The sequence below is a fragment of the Ailuropoda melanoleuca genome, chromosome 6, assembly GCF_002007445.2.
Source record: "Ailuropoda melanoleuca isolate Jingjing chromosome 6, ASM200744v2, whole genome shotgun sequence".
Lineage (NCBI taxonomy): Eukaryota > Metazoa > Chordata > Mammalia > Carnivora > Ursidae > Ailuropoda > Ailuropoda melanoleuca.
Window position 1 is genome coordinate 104,252,172 of NC_048223.1, and position 18,482 is coordinate 104,270,653.

Here is an 18,482-nt window from a genome sequence, read left to right on the forward strand (position 1 = left end):
TTTAGCAGGGAGAGAGTACAAGCAGGGTTGGGGCAGAGGGAGAGGAAGGGGAAGAAGCAGACTCCCCGCTGAGCTGGGAGCCTGATGCAGGGTTCAACCTCAGGACCTTGAGATCATGACCTGAGCCAAAGGCAGAGCCTTAACCAACTGAGCCACCCAGGCATCTCCAGAAAAGAGTTTTCAACCATTTTTTTCACCCTACATGTGTTTAATACTGTAATAGATGCTGAGAGAGATTCACACATGTAGAAGAAGAATTGTGCTCAAGGGACTTTCAGTTAAGTTTAGACAAGCACACAAATAATGTAACAGCTGAAGATCGCAGGTAATCATGAGTCAATGTGAGTGTTGAAAAGGCATCGCCTTACATTTGAAATAGCAGAGAAGGCTTCGTGGAGGAGGTGGCATTTGAGCCTTAAGGATTTCAACAGTTGAAATAGGGGCAGAGGAGGAAATACCAGAGGAAGAAAGAATTGCATAAGTGAAGGAACGGGGGTAGGAGAGAAAAGTCAACATCAAGAAGTGGGCTGCGGTGGAGAGGCTAAAGGCGAGATAAGTTCACTTTTAGATATAAAGTACTTGAAGACCAGCAAGCATTGATGAGGAGATGTCAAACAGGCAGTCGGAGGTATGAGATTAAAGTTGGAAATTGGAAATAAGGATTTGAGCACCATCAGCATAGGTCAGGCCTTTTGTTATATGCTCCACAGCAACTTGTACTCTCCTTCAAGGCACTTGTCACAGTTATAATTAATAATTAACTGTATAATTAGCGGTTTAATCTCTATCTGTCTTGCTAGGATTCCAGTCTCATGGAAAAGAGTCCGTACCTAGCACCCAGTCCAGTGCCTTGCATTCAGAAATACTTGCTGAATGAATAAAGAGATAGTTCTAACAGCCACCATTTATTGAGCATGCACATGGCAGGCACGGTATACCCATTCTGTATATATAATCTCATTTAAACCTCTCAGAAATCTCATGAGAGGCAGGTCAAGGCTTCTCAGAACTAAATTCAAGGGTCTGGGGGTAAGGCCCAAGAATCTGAATTTAAGTACCCAGGGACTTCTAATGAGCAGCCAGATGTGGAAACCACTCAGGTGGATAGTTTCACTGAAATTTTACAGATAAAGAAACTAAGCTTCAGCAAATAACAGTGATTTATTCAAAGTCCCATGGCTAGAAAGAGCCATGACGCAAAACTAGAGCCCTTAGGGAGATAATTCTACCACAAGCCTCCTTGCCTCTGCGAGACATAAGATCTAAAAAAGAGTTTATGAGGGAAGAGCAGAAGGCCAAAAACTGAATCTTTGAAAACAAGGTGAGTAGTGAGCACTGCCAAATGCCACACAGGGGCCACAGAGGATGTGGCATGAGCGAGAACCTGGGGATGACTAACCCATGTGTCTGCAGCGCCTGCATCTGACATTACAGGAAGGTGAAGAGGCAGCCTTTGCATAAGGCAGGGCACTCCCTCAAGAAACCTGGCCAGCTGGAAGAAATTGTCATTTGAGGCTCAGCCAAGATCACTTCTTGGTAATAGAGCTTTGTGCTAAAAATATTAAAGCCAAACATCTGGGCCTGTGGGGTGGTATGCCAAGAAAGGGGAGGTACAAATCCCATGGGGGAATCTCAGTTTGGAATCTAAGATACATTGTTTAGAAATTACAAAATACAGTCCACTCTAGATTTTCCAGGCCACTACCCCTTTGTTGGATTATTCAGGCCTTTTGCCTCCCTTCTGCTTTGTTTGTGTTTGACCTTTGAAGTACTGCTTCTATTGGAGGATGGAAAGAGAAAGAAAGGTAAAACTCCAACCAGGACATTTTGCTGACTTTTAGTTATTTGGTCCCGAATAATTTGAGTTCTTCTCATGAGTTATTCTCAGTTGAAATGAGACTGGAACTAGAGCCCAGAAGTAAGATCTAGTTATCTGCGGCTGTTTCTACTCACCACACTCATGCTGGCCTCAGGTACCCCAGTCAAGGTTGGCTGTATTCTCTTTGCCAAGGGGCAGCCTGAAGGCCTGGACAAGGAAATGGTGGACAGTTTCCTGCAATAACATAACTAACCCCAATTCATATCCTGTTGATGGTAGATGGGAAGCAATGTCCCTTTACTTGAAAGAGGACAATGATGACAAGAACCCCTTATACCTATACAGCTTACAAAGCACCTTCACATGCATCAAGTCAATCTTTCACGACCTTGGGAAGTAGGTGTTGTTATCCCTACAGGCTTGGTAAGTGCAGAAGCCACAATTCAAACCCATCATCTCCGACTCTGAATTATAAACCAGCCTGCTACTTTGTTATTGGCTAAAACTCTTCGGAAGCCCGCTTATTAGCCTTATGCTGGCTGCATGGAAATTAATGAGATTTCAAGAGCCTCATTGCTCTAAGAAGTAGAATTATGTAGTGAGGAAACAATGTATGCTTGCTTGCTAGTGACCTTGTGCAGACAGCTGCAGCCGAGCCCTGGTTTCTGATCTCTAAGATGGGGGTAAAGGGCCACCCTGAAGAGTGGCCAGAAGGAAGTAAACCTATGCAAAAGTTCTGGCATGATGGCTAGCAGAAAGTAATTACTCAGTAGGTGAGCTAGCACTCTTCCATCCTTCACCTCGCCAGATATCTCTGAGCCCAGTGAACACAGAATTAAGCTCAGGTCTTGGTCTGTGATAAGGAACCAGGGGAACAGGCTGTGGCATGGCCTGACCATCTTCCATGATATCAAGCATGAAGCCAAGAAGTACGTTCCAAAGTCCCATAGGATGCCCCTTCTCCCTTCATTTAGTGGCCTGTCTCAGCTACTGTTTCCCTGTGTGAAGTTAAAACTTGTCCTAGAAATACATCCTTAAGATTCCAAATCAAAGAGGACTTCAGTCTGGAATTCTGGAGTCTACTAAAAAGTTCTCCCTAACTCCCTCTCCTAAGCCATAGCCACATCCTGAGAGATACTATAAACTAGAAGGTGAGTGCACACTACAGATCCTACACTGACTCCTCCCAGCCTTCATCTCTCCAGATCGGGTTCTCTGACACCCTCCTACCCCTACCCTGTGTTGTAGGAGGCCTGCGCTGTGGCCAGCACCCTTCCCCACTCCTGGAGTTTAATGTTTGCAGAGGTCTCTTTTGTTCAGAGATCTTCACAGGAAGGGGTGCTCCTAAACCAGATGAGGATTTACACACCCTGAAATCTCTAATACCTACAGGGCCACATAGGTAAAGCAAATGAATTAAGAAGGTGGGCGTTATTCAGTGGAGAGTGGTGGGGACTGTGGTGAACCCACCCCCATCGGGAGCTCCTGGGCCACCTCCCAGAAAAACCCTCACTACGGGTGGAGGCAAGGAGGACAGGGTCAAAGGAAGCCGTGTGATCTGCGGATGGGAAACCTGTTTACTTACGCAAACGTCAGGGGCACTTTAGTTTTGCCCATTGCAGCCATCCCAGCTCTTTCCTGCGCTTCCTTCTACTATCTGCAACTCAGGCCCGTGTTCTTTATCTATCTCCCCTCTTTTCCGGGGGCGTCATAAGCATTCCGCCCAGCCACCCGCCCTGGGAGCTTCCGAGAGCTGCAGAGGAACAGCTGATAAGATGCTTTCTGACGTAGACCCACTCTATCCCCTGGGAACCCCGAGCTGGCGGAGGGAAGGGACAAAGCCTGAGGGAAGATACAAAGTCCCCACTCTAACTGGAGAAACAGGGCCTCACCCTCAGGAGCTCCCGGGGAGGGATGGGCGGGCGTTCGGGACACCGCCCAGAAAACCCTGACTCCGGGTGCGTTTAAAGGGGGCAAAGAGGACAGGGTCAGGGGAAGCGACAGAGCCGCGTGGTCTCGGATGGGAAACCCCAGGCGTTGAGGCACCCCTCCGCTAAAGTACTTCCAAACCAGACAATCCTTGGGGAGGGGCGCTGCGGACAGGGAGCGGCTTCTACGCAAATCGCTTTGTCTCCGCGCCCTAGGTCCGCCGCGCGCGCAGCTGCAGTTGTTACTGCGCTTCCCCGCCCCCGCTCCTGGATGCCCCCCTTTCCTCTCTCCGCCAGACCCGGAGCAGGAGCTCCGCCCCCAACGCGCCGCCCCAGCCCCGGCGCCTTAAAACCCGGTGCACACCGCCCAGCCGCGCCCCGTCTGGCGCACCTCTTCTCTGCTCAGTATCTTCAGCCGCAGCCGCTCGCCCGGCCCTGGTCCCGGCACCATGAGCTTCGGCTCGGAGCACTACCTGTGCGCCTCCTCCTCCTACCGCAAGGTGTTTGGAGATGGCTCTCGCCTGTCCTCGCGCCTCTCCAGCGCCGGTGGCGCGGGTAGCTTCCGCTCGCAGTCCCTGTCCCGGGGCAATGTGGCCTCCTCGGCCGCCTGCTCCTCGGCCTCGTCGCTTGGCCTGGGCCTGGCCTACCGCCGGCCCCCGGCGTCCGACGGGCTGGACCTGAGTCAGGCGGCGGCGCGCACCAACGAGTACAAGATCATCCGCACCAACGAGAAGGAGCAGCTGCAGGGCCTCAACGACCGCTTCGCGGTGTTCATTGAGAAGGTGCACCAGCTGGAGACGCAGAACCGCGCGCTCGAGGCCGAGCTGGCTGCGCTGCGGCAGCGCCACGCCGAACCGTCGCGCGTCGGCGAGCTCTTCCAGCGCGAGCTGCGCGACCTGCGCGCGCAGCTGGAGGAGGCGAGCTCGGCGCGCGCGCAGGCCCTGCTGGAGCGCGACGGGCTAGCCGAGGAGGTGCAGCGGCTTCGGGCTCGCTGCGAGGAGGAGAGCCGAGGGCGTGAAGGTGCCGAGCGCGCCCTGAAAGCGCAGCAGCGCGACGTGGACGGCGCCACGCTGGCCCGCCTGGACCTGGAGAAGAAGGTGGAGTCGCTGCTGGACGAGCTGGCCTTCGTGCGCCAGGTGCACGACGAGGAGGTGGCCGAGCTGCTGGCCACGCTGCAGGCATCGTCGCAGGCCGCGGCCGAGGTGGACGTGGCTGTGGCCAAACCAGACCTGAGTTCGGCGTTGAGGGAGATCCGCGCCCAATATGAGTCCCTGGCTGCCAAGAACCTTCAGTCAGCCGAGGAGTGGTACAAGTCCAAGTTTGCCAACCTGAACGAGCAGGCAGCGCGCAGCACCGAGGCCATCCGGGCAAGCCGCGAGGAGATTCATGAGTACCGGCGTCAGCTACAGGCACGCACCATCGAGATAGAGGGGCTACGTGGGGCCAACGAGTCCTTGGAGAGGCAGATCCTGGAGCTGGAGGAGCGGCACAGTGCAGAGGTGGCTACCTACCAGGTAAGGGCTGGAACGCTGCAAAGGGAGGGGCGTCCTGTCCTCTCCCCCACCCACCTGCGCCTTCCCACAACTGGAGGCGCTGGCAAACAAAAAGCCCTGGAGTCTACACTTTTCATTCTAGAGTCGTGGTCACCCTCTTTCCTTGCCCGTCATGTCCCTGTCCGAGCCCTTTTAGAAAAAAACCCTTAAGCTTGTTTTTCAGAATCCAAAAATCTAAATCGTGCCTCCCTGTCCGCAAGTGGACATTAACACTCTGATGACCTGAAGAACAGTCCCCCACCCAAAGTAGGAGTGAACCCAATGCAGTTGGGTTCCGGTCTCTCATGTTGGCAGTGCTGTCTCGGCTGTCTGGATTGTTTGGTTGACTCTGAAAGGCTTTCTGTGGGCCCCGGAATTGGTATTTATGGAGTATGGTCTGCGCTAGAGAAAAGAATGCTGGACTGAACTGGGAAGGGTTCTGCCCAATCATTTTCTTGACTTTTGCCTTCAAAAGAGTAGAGATTGGGAACCAAGGAGCTGGGTGATTGGGCTAGTTACAACTGCTCTTCCCTACACTCTTCCCCTCCCAACACACCCACACACACACACGCAGCGTTTCCTTGTCTACCTACTGGTGATATTTCTCCCTAAAGAAAGCTTTACACCACTTAGCAAACGAGAATGGTCGGGGCGCTGTCCTCGGTGCTGATTTAGAGTTCATTCCATCTCAGAAATGATGTGTCTCCCATCTCGTGTCCTAGTTATGACTCTCTAGGCAATTAACTGCTTTGGTTTTTTTTTTTTTTCTCTCCTGCAACACCATCACATCAATCTTGGCTACCTGCAATCAAAGGTCACCTCATTGACAGCATCAATTTTCACTGTCATGGATGGCTTAGCACTTAGCAAAAACCACTTAATCTGCTCAGCAGCAGTGAAGTCCCACTTGAAAATTCACATCTCCTTAACAATTTTCCATCCACAACGCATGTGATAAATCACAGAGATGGGTGACTCTATCTTTGTCATAGGCCACTTATTTTTTTTCATCTTTGCATGTCCTCTAAGCTCCTATGAAGGTATTGATTGGATCTTTCTTCCTTTTCTCTCCAAACAAAGGCCACTGCATCTTCAGTTTTACTATATAGGGCATTCTGGGCTTATGACCACAAAGGGTACAGAGGCAGGAAGGAATCTAAATAGTATGGTTCATTTTCAAGGTCCGATCAAAGCTCCATTGGGTAGGCTGGTAATAATTCAGAAATTTGTAATAATTCATTCTGGCTAAGATCAAAGTTTACATTTGATAAAATCAATACGGTTTGGAACATGAATAAAATAGAACAAAGAAAGGAGTAAAACCTCAAAAGTACTATTTTAGTCTACAGCTAAAGAATTATTATTGGTGTGCAGGTATTTATTGTCCATTATAAACTGCCCCATTGCTAAAAGAAGAAAGCTTGCCTGGACCATTTGTTTTGGTAGTTTGGAATGACAGTACTATTCAAGTAAATACTTCTAGTCTGCTTCAAAAGCTGTAACTTGAATTTTTCACGGTGTGGCCTAGCTCCTGCATGGCCTGAATTAATCACATTTAGTTAACTGAGATGTCATATGCTCTTCCAGAAGCCTCAAAAGATGAGCTAGGTGGTCTTCTGAAGGGCTAGCCCAGTATTTCTACAAAAAGGCTAAATTCTGTGCAACCACACTGCCATCTGCATTGGGCTTTGCCATGCCCTCTGTTTGCTTGGTGCAGCCCTACATTCTGAGAGGTAGTGACAGTATTGTCCGACTTGTTTTGTTTGCTTGAAAAGGCTTTCAGTGTCAGACAATAGTAGGGTCATCCAGACACAGTCTGCAGGAAACAAACAAACAAAAACCCTACAGAAACTGCCGCATCCGCAGCTCTGCAGTGCTGCCCCCAGCAGCGTTCGCCTTCAGAGCCTCAGTGGACCTGCTGGTGGAATGGAAGACCAAATGAAACAACAGAAAGCTATTTCCTACCCCTTGGGACTTCAGGCTGAGGAGTGGCTCACAACCTCACCTGCTGATCCTCAAGGCCTGAAGTCACAAGGGAATCCTCTGGCTGTTTCCTCTAACAATTTTAGCCATGTTGGCCAAGATGAAAAGCCTCTTTCTCCACAGTGAGATTCAGCCATTGTTTTCTTGCCCTCTCCCCCCAACCCCCCTCCCCTTCCACTGCAGTAATGGGAGGCTGTTCTCTTTCTTCTGCTTCAGAGATTAGGGATAGGCCCATTTTCCTTTGCAAGCTTGCCACCCTCTAAGATACAGAGAAGAGCCCCATTAAAGTCGCATTTTCCCTCCTCAGAATGCTGACAGCCTATTCAAGAACAGAAAGCTTTTTACATTTTTGAAAGGGTGAAGTATGATTCAAGGTGACATAGTAAGTACACAATGATATATGAGAGAGTCCAAATCAGGCAACAGGAGAAATTATGAAGAGCTAGGGCCATTGTCTTCAAAAGCCAAATGTAGCCACCCTCTATAGCTGAACACTTTTCCATTTCTGACCCAGGGTGAATCTGTTTCCTGCATAGCTGCTTTACCACCATTACAGGCCCTGTTCTGCCAAAGACACCTAAGGATATTTTTGCAGTATACTGGAGGCCCTGGCCCTATACTATGGTCAGTCTTGGAAAGCCAAAGTTTCCCTTGAAAGACCTTGCTGAACAATCAAGCTCACCATTAGTTAATGCTCCCCAGGGAGATGAGCCAAGTCTGCCCTCTTCTCTCCAATATGAGATTGGAATACAACCTAATGAAATAGCAAAAAGGGGCTGCCCTCTTGGAGATTGGGGGTGACACTGGCTGCATAAAAATCTATGGCTTGATAGATTTATCTCTGAAACTAGAATTCAAGAAGAAACTACATTTGGTCCTTTTTTCTTTTTAACTCTTCCGTGTGTTTTTAGTTTTGTTTTTGCCCCTCCCTGCCTCATCGTATTACTGTCACCAAGGCCACCTTGAAAGCTCTGCTACAGAAATAAATGTAAACTTGTAGTTCCTAAACCCATTGTTCCACCAAGGTCACTTGGGGGCTTAACAGAAAGATTCTCAGGCCTGCTCCCAAAGATTTGGATTCAGTAGTTCTCAGGTGCAGCCCAGGAATATGCATTTTCAGTAAAAGTGCTGCATCCTATTGTTCTCTGGCTGACTTGGGGGTGCGCTAACCTAAACCACATTTCACAATATAAACCAGCTCATCTAATGCAAGATCTTAAAGTACAGTAGGGAAAAAGAAAGAGAGGAAGGAAGCAAGCAAGCAAGCAAAGACAGGAGAGAGAATAAGGCATATGGGTGGGTCACATATAAAAATCCTCTCTCCTCGCCCAGTAATTCTGGAGGAGCTCTTTCATTCGGACTGTGCTGTGCTCACTACTACTGCTCACCTGGCTGAGGGCTCCCAAAAGTGATGAAATCCAGAGCACTGTTTGTGGTTCCTTTTCTCCACTGCAGATGCTTGTGTGGCCTGGTCTTTCCCTTATTCCTGGCCTCCATCTTTCCAGCGCTTGGGAAGATGCTCAGCACTTAGCTACTACTCCAGGAGGGACCCCAGCTGGAACTGGGAGTGCCTCTGCCATTCCCTCAGGCTAAGCCAGCAGCAGCTGCGTGGTTGGGGGTGGGGGCAGACTGCAGTGCTCCGCTCAAATTTCCAGCTGGAGGCCATCTTGGCAGGGCTTTTGAAGGGCAATGCGAGACAGTCTGGTGTGGGCTGAAGAGGGTGCAAACAAAGGGACTAGGTGTTGAAGAGCAATGGTCAGCAGTCAGCCCAGTTCCTTCTGAAAGGAGCAGAGTCATGCTGTTTGTCTACTCCCATCCATAAAGTAGACGTGTGAAATGTGTAACATAAAATTTCAAGGAAATTCGTCTATCTAGAACTCAGCTCCCAATCTTTTTATCCATCAAACACAGCTCTGAAACAAAAATGTTGTTTTAAAAAGGACCTTATTGGGGCGCCTGGGTGGTGGAGTCATTAAGCGTCTGCCTTCGTCTCAGGGTGTGATCCCAGTGTTATGGGATCGAGCCCCACATAAGGCTCCTCCGCTATAAGCCTGCTTCTTCCTCTCCCACTCCCCCTGCTTGTGTTCCCTCTCTCGCTGGTTGTCTCTATCTCTGTCAAATAAATAAATAAAATCTTTTAAAAAAAATAAAAAGGACCTTATTAACCTGCTAATGAGACAAAACGTCCATGTCCAAATCACATATAGGGAAGTTGACCCCTCTGATGGCCCTAACGTATTCATTCTTACTTTACATGATTCTAAAGCACTTTGTCTTTTAAATTTCAAGCATGCTGCAAGATAGAGAAGAGGGACCAATGGAGTCAGGCATCGACGAGAACTAGTAGCATTAGTTCAACTCTCAGAACAAAGAAAACCAATAAGTAGCAAGCACTAATGCAAACACTGCTCTTTGGGGCCATTTAGGGTAGAAATATACAATCTGGTATACTTCAGTTGACCTGAAGGATAAAGGACATCATAGAATTATAGAAAAGTAATTGATCATTATCATAACCTGTAGCTGCTAAGAAAAGCTGCATTATGTTTATGTCCTAATTAAGATTGGTACCCCCCGCCCCCTGGGGCACCTGGATGGTTCAGTCGGAGCGTGCCGCTCTTGATTTCAGGGTCCTGAGTTTGAGCCCCATGTTGGATGTAGAGATTACTTCAATAAATGAGTATTTTTTTTAAATGGTACAAGCCCCTTTAGAAAGGCTTTTTATTCAGAATCATTATTTAAAAACTATCAGATGCTTCAAGGAATATGCCTTCAACTATCTAATATTAAAAGTTTTATTATACATTGCTTTCCTTAATAATCCAAGGGGTTGTAGGGAGGGCTCATAATTAATTTATCCATATGATTAAAAAGGGTATAGAGTCAGATGGTATGACTCTATAACAATAATTTATTGAGCAATGTCTACGTGACAAATGCTGTTTAAATGCCTGTTATCTAATTTAATAGATAATGGACTCATACAATAATGTGAGGTGCCTTAAATTGGAATCCTAACTTGAGAATCACAGAACACCTCAGAAAAGAACAAATATTATAATTTTCTATATGTAGAAATGGAAATTTTGAAGAAACTGAAATATAGAAAACTGACTGAAGTGTATTAGATATTTGAGGCAGGGCAAGAAATGCAAGCCAAAGATCCTGATGAAATCCTCCTCTTTCCTCAGATTTCATTTCTCCTGTCCTTTGCATACGGAGAAGTCTTCCTCCCCTTTCTCCCTTTCCCCTTTACCACAGTAATATTGCTTCTCTTACCCTCAGCGCATCACTAGCAGACTTGCTTGTAGGTTAGTTTAACCTCAATTACCAACCATCAGGTAAAATGTTTGGTAAAAATCACTTTAAGCCCTTATGATCTCTTAACACACTTTGGAATATTTCCATCACTGTCCGTGTAATAACGCATTTTCCCCACTGCTTGTCATTCCTTGCTCCGTACCCATCAGTATATTGAGTCTCTCCTTTGCGGCATTCCCGTCAATATTTATAGAACAGGTAGGAGGTATGAATTTGCATTCTTTCTGCAGATTCTCCTGATTTGGGGGTTTGCACCACCCCCCCCATGTTATCAGCCCTGCTTTCCACCGTCACTTCGTCGTCCACATGAGGGAAGTTACGAGGACCCCCCCCCCCACTTACTCCTTGAGGTTTCTGATGTTTGTCTGCATTACTGTTTCACGAAAGATACTCTCGATTACGTGTCCTTCATGTCGACAAAGTTGCAACTGAATGATGTGGGTTGTTTGCTCACATCTTTTCAGGTCAGAGGACAAGAAGTGCTCACGTAGCACCGTTCGTTCATTTAATGATTGCTCACGGAGCTTCTCCACGGTGCATTGTGCTAGGCTCTGGGCTTCCAGGGATGAACCAAACGGAATCAGCCCCCCTTTCCACATAAATTACATTCTAGAGCAGTAGTTCTCCGACAGGAGTGACTTGCCTTCTGGGGGACATTTAGCAATGCCTGGGGACATCGCTGGTTATCACAACCAGGAGGGAGGGTGCGTGCTACTAGTGGGCGGAGGTCAGGGCTGCTGCTAACCATCCAGCATTCACAGCACAGCCCCCACAGCAAAGAATTAGGCCCCACATGTCAGCAGTGCCTAGGTGGAAAGCCATGAGCCAGAGAAAGGCGACAGAAAATAAACTAGTAATGAACGAACGAGAAAATTTCAGATAACGATAAGAGCTAAGAGCAGAGCGGCCACTTTCTTCTAGTTTGTCCTCCTGCTGGAGGTGCCTTTTTCTCGTTTGCAACAAAGCCCCTTCATGGGCTAGCCACTGTGCTGGCTTGGGGTAAAATAGCGTGCTAGATCGGGGTGGGAAGTGTACTTAAATTGGACCCAAAGGAGGACTGAGTAGAGGGCATTTGAACTGAATCTTTGGCCACAGAGACCTACTACAGAACATTCCAAACAGAGGAAGTAGCTAGCCTAAAGGGCCTGGAACAGGAATGAACTTAATAAGTTTAAGGAGCAAAAGAGAAAGCCAGGCTAGCTGAAACACTTTAAGCAAGGCCAGTAGCATAGGTCGTGCTTAGGAGTTTGGACTTTATTGTCAGGCTGTTAGAGGGCTTCCAGCAGGTGAGCAACTGGATCTGCTGTGTTTTTAAAAGACTCTCTGGGGGCGCCTGGGTGGCTCATTTAGGTAGGCCTCGGACTCTTAGTTTTAGCTCAGGTCGTGATCTCATGGGTCATGGAATCAAGCCCAGAGTTGGGCTCTGCACTCAGTGGGGAGCCTACTTGAAGTTTCCCTCCCTCTGCCCCTGCGTGCCAACCCCCCCCACCCTTAACCGAGTGTGCACGCATGCGTTCGTGCACTCTCTCTCTCTCTCTCAAATAAATCAATCTTAAGAAAAAAATTGTAAGCTATTTTTCTTCTGTGTCTGGGTTTGCACCCGAAAGAATTTGGAGCAAAACTGTTATATGGGCCTAGTTTCCTTTTTATTTATATATATATTTTTAAAGATTTTATTTACTTATTTATTTGGGGGAGAGAGAGAGAGAGAGAGCAAGCTCAAGTGGGAGGAGGGGCAGAGGGAGAGAAGCCCAAGCTGACTCTACAGTGAGTGCACAGCCCAGAGCAGGGCTTGATCTCACGACCCCGAGATCATGACCTGAACCGAAATCAAGAGCCGGCTACCCAACCGACTGAGCCATTCGGGTGCCCCCTAGTTTCTTTCTTAAAAATATAATTTCAATCTGCCATTTGGATTAAAAAAATTCTGTGGAGTATTTCTGCTTCCTTCTTATGTGTCGCGTAAAATGCTTTCAGTAAGGTGATCGAGTAGCAGACTTCCAGGAAACCATCAAAACGGATGGAGGCAGAAAAGACTTGCTGTCCTCTCTGTGCTTTTCACAGTTGGAATTTTCTGAGTCTAAGCTCCTAACCTGAGGCTGTGGGTTTTGGAAGGGACAGGCAACAACTGAATTATTCAGCAGCAGTGCAACAAGCAAGGGAGGGATGAGAAGTAAGGGGTTTTTGTTTTGTTTTGTTTGAAGTTTTTACTTAAATTCCAGTCAGTTAATATACAGTGTGGTATTAGTTTCAGGTGTAAGTGTAACGAGAGAGAGAAAATAGCCCCCTGGTGCGCTTTTGAGATCCACATGCCTCGCAGTAGAAGTTCCCAGCCCTTACCATGCATCCGAATCTCCTGGGGACCTTATGAAAGAATGCAGAGGTTGGGACCCCACCCCAGAACAAATGAATCAGCATCTGGGCTGGGGGACAGGCCTGGATTGTTAATGTGCAGTCAGGGTTGAGAATCCTTGCTTTGTGGAAATCTCACTGAAATTTCAGCTGGTTCAAATATGTTGGATATGTCACTTTTCAGGATAGCATCGGGCAGCTAGAGAATGACCTGAGGAACACCAAGAGTGAGATGGCACGCCACCTTCGGGAATACCAGGACTTGCTGAATGTCAAAATGGCTCTGGATATTGAGATAGCAGCTTACAGGTATTTCAGAGGACATGCTCACCCGAGCAGATCCAGCCACCTGGGGCACAGCTACCCAAATAAGTGGCTAAGTGGTTTTATAGTCTCTCCGATTTCTGATGGGTGAGAAGGGAGGAGGAAAGTCATCCCCAGCCCCTTCCAGGTGAGCTGACTCCTCTGTCCCTCAGCTTCTTTATATCCCAACTCCACCTTACTCGTCCTGGAGTAGTCTGCCTACCTCTGCTAGCATGGAAGGAGATAACTGAGTATCCAGAGGTTGAAATAAAACCCATCAGATTCTAACTTTTAAAAATAGGGCTTATACAACATGGAACGTCCTAATAGGTGAGGTATCCCTTTGGATTTCTACTGAAACAATGTTCAAGTGAATATTTACCTTTAAAAAAAAGGTAATAACAGTAGCTACTATTTTTTGAATGGTTACTATGCGCCAGGCACTATATTAGAAACTATATTTAAATTATCTAGGTATCTGGTCATATTATTTCCATTTTTCAGACCAGGAAACTTGAACCACAGACTGACCATGTAACTTGTTCTGAGTCACAGTGCTGGTAAAGGGAAGAGCCCAGCTTCTATCCAGATCTAAGAATTTTTTTTCTTTTACAGTATGTATACCTCTTCAAAACAAAACTCCAAGAGTTTCTGATAGTGTCCTGAGTTTCTGATTTTAAAGAAAAGATGATAAAAATTATTAGAGATTAGAGAAGGCATTGGGGCCACTCTTACGATGCTGGTTAGGTTAGGCTGAGAAAACGTCTGGTATCTGAAACAGTTGTACTCACTGGTTTTTGAAGTTGCTTGTTCCATTCCCTTTGTCCTCCTCTACGTTGAGAAAGTACAAATCTCAACTTCGGGCTGAATGCAGCAGCTCATCCCTCCACTGTGGATTTCTCACCTCTTTATCCCTGTTGCTCTTAAGGTTTTAATTAGTAAAATTACTTCTCCCTAGAGCTTTGTAGGCTCCTATGTGCCAAAAATGGGTGTGATGAGGCCAAGGGGAAATGTACAAAAATTCCTTTTTGAACCTATCTGTGAAGAGGATAGGTTTCCCTCTGACAGAGCTTTCAACACAGCTGATGCTAAAGATGTGTGAGTGTGTGTGTGTGTGTGTGTGTGGTGTGTCCGCACATGCACGGAAGCATGTACACGCACATGTGTATGCATGTGCTAGATAAACTCCAAGTCTTTGAACCTTGGAAGTCAATATTTATTGGTCTCAACCTCACAAAGAAACTGCAGGGTCTTATGGAATCTTTCTAAAATGAATAGAAACTGGAGGGTTAAGTTCTTTTTTAAAAAAAAAATTACAAGTTGACTTCCTAATACTTTTTCTCATTGGATTTACAGGAAACTGCTGGAAGGCGAGGAGACACGTTTTAGCACCAGTGGATTAAGCATTTCAGGGCTGAATCCACCCCCCAATCCAGCTTATCTGCTCCCGCCTAGACTCCTCAGTTCTGCAACCACCAAAGTCTCATCCACGGGGCTGTCTCTTAAGAAAGAGGAGGAGGAGGAGGAGGAGGCTTCTAAGGCAGCCTCTAAGAAAACCTCCCAGATAGGGGAAAGTTTTGAAGAAATACTGGAGGAGACAGTAATATCTACTAAGAAAACCGAGAAATCAGTTATAGAAGAAAGCACCATTTCAAGCCAAAAAATATAATTCTGTTGCTTAAAAAAAAAATTAATGCTTAAGAGGGGATAATATGCATTTGACTTGTTAAAGAGCCTATTCCTGAACCAAAACACCTGTCACCACTATAAAATGTCTTCAAGGCTTCAGTCTCCTAGTTAGCATCGAATACTTCACTTTCTCTAATAAGAAAACCAGCCCTTAGGTTGGAGCAAAGTGCAGTCCTTGAGCAATCACAGAGGAGTTATCTAAGAACTCAGCTTTCTCCCCTAAAGCTCAGGCTTCGCAGCGTTCGATGATTCGGGTACAGAGGAAGTACAGACTAAGGTGCTAAATCTGTGATCATCATCATTTGCTGTGAATTGAAATGAAAACTTATATTCGCTCACTCTACCCAGACATCACCCAGCTATATAGTCTCCTTCTAGGTACCTAAAACATAAGGTCACTGCCAAAGATAAACCAATGGTCCACATCCGACTCCATCTGACAAAACTGCTTCACAAGTGGTAGGTGTTTGTTTGACAGACACTTCCTCCCACCCCTCGCAATTCCATCTCTCCTTTTCTCCCCTTCAGGAAAAAAAAAAGGCTAGTGTCGTATTCTTCCCCCTTAAACACAGTTAGGTTCTTCTCATAAGAACTTGCCCCCTTTAGCTCTCTTTGTTCAATGGATAAAATTAGATGCATGTTGAGCATTTCTGTGATTCGTGTCATGACTTCTCCCTGCCCGTTCCACATCCTTCCAATTCTGTAAGTGAAGAAAAATGGCAGTGATGAGTTTTAAGGGTTGTCCCCGACAAATAATGAAAAGATTCCCTAGACTTTAGGCTTTCAGCTTATTCAAATCCATTTATTTAGGAGGGGAAAAAGTACTTTATTAAGAATGTAGTTGTTCACTTCAACTTTAGAAACACGGCCATAGTGCCCCGAGCTGTGATTAAGCTGACCTTAGATTTAGTCGTAGAAGCTAGAAGAGGTATTTGTGTGAATGGGAAAAGCCAAGGTCCCATTGATCTGTGTGAGTTCATTTGTGGTGATCTAGAATTAGCTGTTTCACGCCCTTACTCCAGAACCCACGTAGCCCCTTTCCCACTGTCTCGGTCCTAGAGAGACCTTGCTTTCACTCTCCTCTGCCTTCTGAGAGTGCTAAGGGTAATTACGTTACCCCCAGGACACAATGCTACTGCCCCAAAGTAAAAGGAATCGCCTCTGGTCAATCAACACCACCAGCAAACGTAAAAAAGAAATCTTTCTCTTTTCTGCAAGAGTCCTGCCCCACGGTTTTCCCATTGCTGCATGGTTGGTGGGTCTTCTTTACCTACCGCAGAGGCAGCAACGCTCAGGCTGGAGAAGGTGCATGCGTACGTGCTCCTATTCCAGAGTTAGGAAGTACGCTCTGGAGAGCCCGCTCTCCACCTGCCCAACCAGGCAGCAGCCGCATTGCCCCGTCTTCCACATGTGCCAAGTTTGACGTAGGGCTAATTCTCTCCTCCAGTCCCTTCCACCAGACTAAAGAGTTGCCGTGTCTCTGTCACACACTTCCATTGAAAGTGCTGTTGTGAAAGGGTGTGATGCTTTTACTGAACTTTCTTATCCTAGGACCTGCCTTAACGGTTCAAGGAACTGGACAGATACTTTCTCTTCTTCCTTTCCCTCACTCCATCCGTGTCCTTACTCCCCGCACTTACTGTAAAACATTAGTAAGATAAGAATTAAAAGTCACACGAATCCCACCAACATGACTTGTGTTCTGTGGTTTTTGCTGCTACTGTTAACAGGAAAGTGCTGTTTTGGGGGCGCCTGGCTGGCTTAGTTGGTAGAGCATGTGACTCCACCTCAGGGTTGTGAGTTCAAGCCCCATGTTGGGCCTAAAGCTTACTTAAAAACAGAGAGAGACGAGTGCCTGGGTGGTTCCATTGGTTAAGCGTCTGCCTTCAGCTCAGGTCATAAACTCAGGGTCCTGGGATCGAGCCCCATGATGGGCTCCCTGCTCAGCGGGGAGTCTGCTTCTTCCTCTCCCTCTGCCCCTCCCCCTGCTCATGCACTCTCTCTCAAATAAATAAAATCTTTTAAAAGGAGAGAGAGAGAGAGAGAAGCACTGTTTTGGTTCAGTGAGACAGCTGTACCCCAAATAATTTGGGAATTGTATATTCTCTGCTCCTTGCATCCACATTTAGAGGTTTTTTCCCTTTGCCAAGCCTTTAGAGTGATAGAGTCTGCCTGTGTTTACACTGTCTGAAACACAAAATGCACTAAGTGGACAGTTTATGGCAGAGAGTTGAGAAATCAAACCAAACAAATGGTGCAAAACAACATATTCTTGCCTAGTTAATGATTTAACTAGCTTAACTTGAGCATTTCTGAGGATGAAGTGGCAGAATGCATATGATAAAAGGTAGTTCCAAACAGTGAGAATCTTTTCTCTTTTTCTGAAGACGGGGTTACACTTCTGCAGAACCCATATATTAAATAGAACATAGGCAGCAATAATAGAATTTGCCTCTACTGTAATGATTCTTAACCTTTTATGGATTACAGACCCCTTGGAGAAAACTATGGACACTTTTCCCAGAAAAATACACACACAAAACTTTGTACATATCAAGGAGCTTGGGTCTTTGTGTCAAACCACCTACCTACGGTGTCCAGAAGCCCATGGACTCCAAGTTGGGATTCCAAAAGCCATGTCAGGTTCCAGGATGGAGACTAAAAGAGGGGAATACACTGATGCTGGTATGATGCTGGAGCTTGCTGAATCCTGAATGAGTCTGGCATTCTCAGTGCGTCTGGCTAAGAGCACTCGCATGTCACACAAAGGTACATTCATCATACTGCTTGGGAAAAGATATGTTAGTCCCATACCAACAATGAGAGTTTTATAACAGTTAAGCATCTTTTAGGACCTATTAAGGAACAATAATAATCTCATCAATACAGGGGTTTGCAATACAGATATTGGTTGCCACTTCTAAGAACACCATATCGTGAATGGATCCTTCTGGACGCAAAGCCACCACCCTTTTATTACATTTATATAATTCCTAGCTCTAATTTATATCTCCTATTTTCAATGAGTTGCCACTATTTGCCATGAGCTCATTTATAAAGAATTAAAAGCATCTTATGGAGTTGATAAATTATTAAATCAGGACAATTACAGTAACAAGGAAACAGTGTTCAGAATCACAAAGCAGGGAGGAGAAGGGAAGGGGAAGCAGGCAACACCAACTGTTAATGACAGAACAGGACAACACAGTGAGTTTGTGAGATTGTGGGGAAGCCTGTCCACAAGGCACATTAGTGATAACTGATACGATGTTCAGATTGATTAGACAAAGAGATCCCTTGCATCCTGGGACTAAAAACAGCTTTAATTTATTCAGTACCTGCCTACTGTGTGTCAGACACAGTGGTAGGCTGTAAACAGAATTATCTCATTTAAACCTCACAACCACTCTTTAGGTAGTATTTGTAGACCCATTTTACAAATAAAGAAATAGAGCCTTGGAATGACGAGGTTAAAGCCCTTGTCTAATGTCACAGAATAAGAGCGCAGGGATTTGAACCTTGGTCTTCGGACTGCCGTGCTTGCTTCTCTTTCCT

At 46.4% G+C, this 18,482-nt stretch overlaps 1 protein-coding gene across 1 annotated transcript; it reads left to right on the forward strand.

Moving 5' to 3' along the window:
* Positions 1-4,041: 4,041 nt before the first annotated feature.
* INA (internexin neuronal intermediate filament protein alpha) lies at positions 4,042-16,609 on the forward strand. Its single transcript, XM_002913895.4, has 3 exons — positions 4,042-5,261; positions 13,120-13,244; positions 14,595-16,609. Exons 1-3 carry the CDS (start codon positions 4,197-4,199, stop codon positions 14,905-14,907), a joined length of 1,503 nt encoding a protein of 500 aa, XP_002913941.2. The 5' UTR covers positions 4,042-4,196; the 3' UTR covers positions 14,908-16,609.
* Positions 16,610-18,482: the final 1,873 nt, after the last annotated feature.

Excerpts from the sequence above, each read along its gene's own strand:
- INA (XM_002913895.4), top strand. The coding sequence starts at position 4,197 with ATGAGCTTCGGCTCGGAGCACTACCTGTGCGCCTCCTCCTCCTACCGC. Across the intron at positions 5,262-13,119 it reads CAGAGGTGGCTACCTACCAG|GATAGCATCGGGCAGCTAGA; the intron begins GTAAGGGCTGGA and ends GTCACTTTTCAG. Across the intron at positions 13,245-14,594 it reads ATTGAGATAGCAGCTTACAG|GAAACTGCTGGAAGGCGAGG; the intron begins GTATTTCAGAGG and ends TTGGATTTACAG.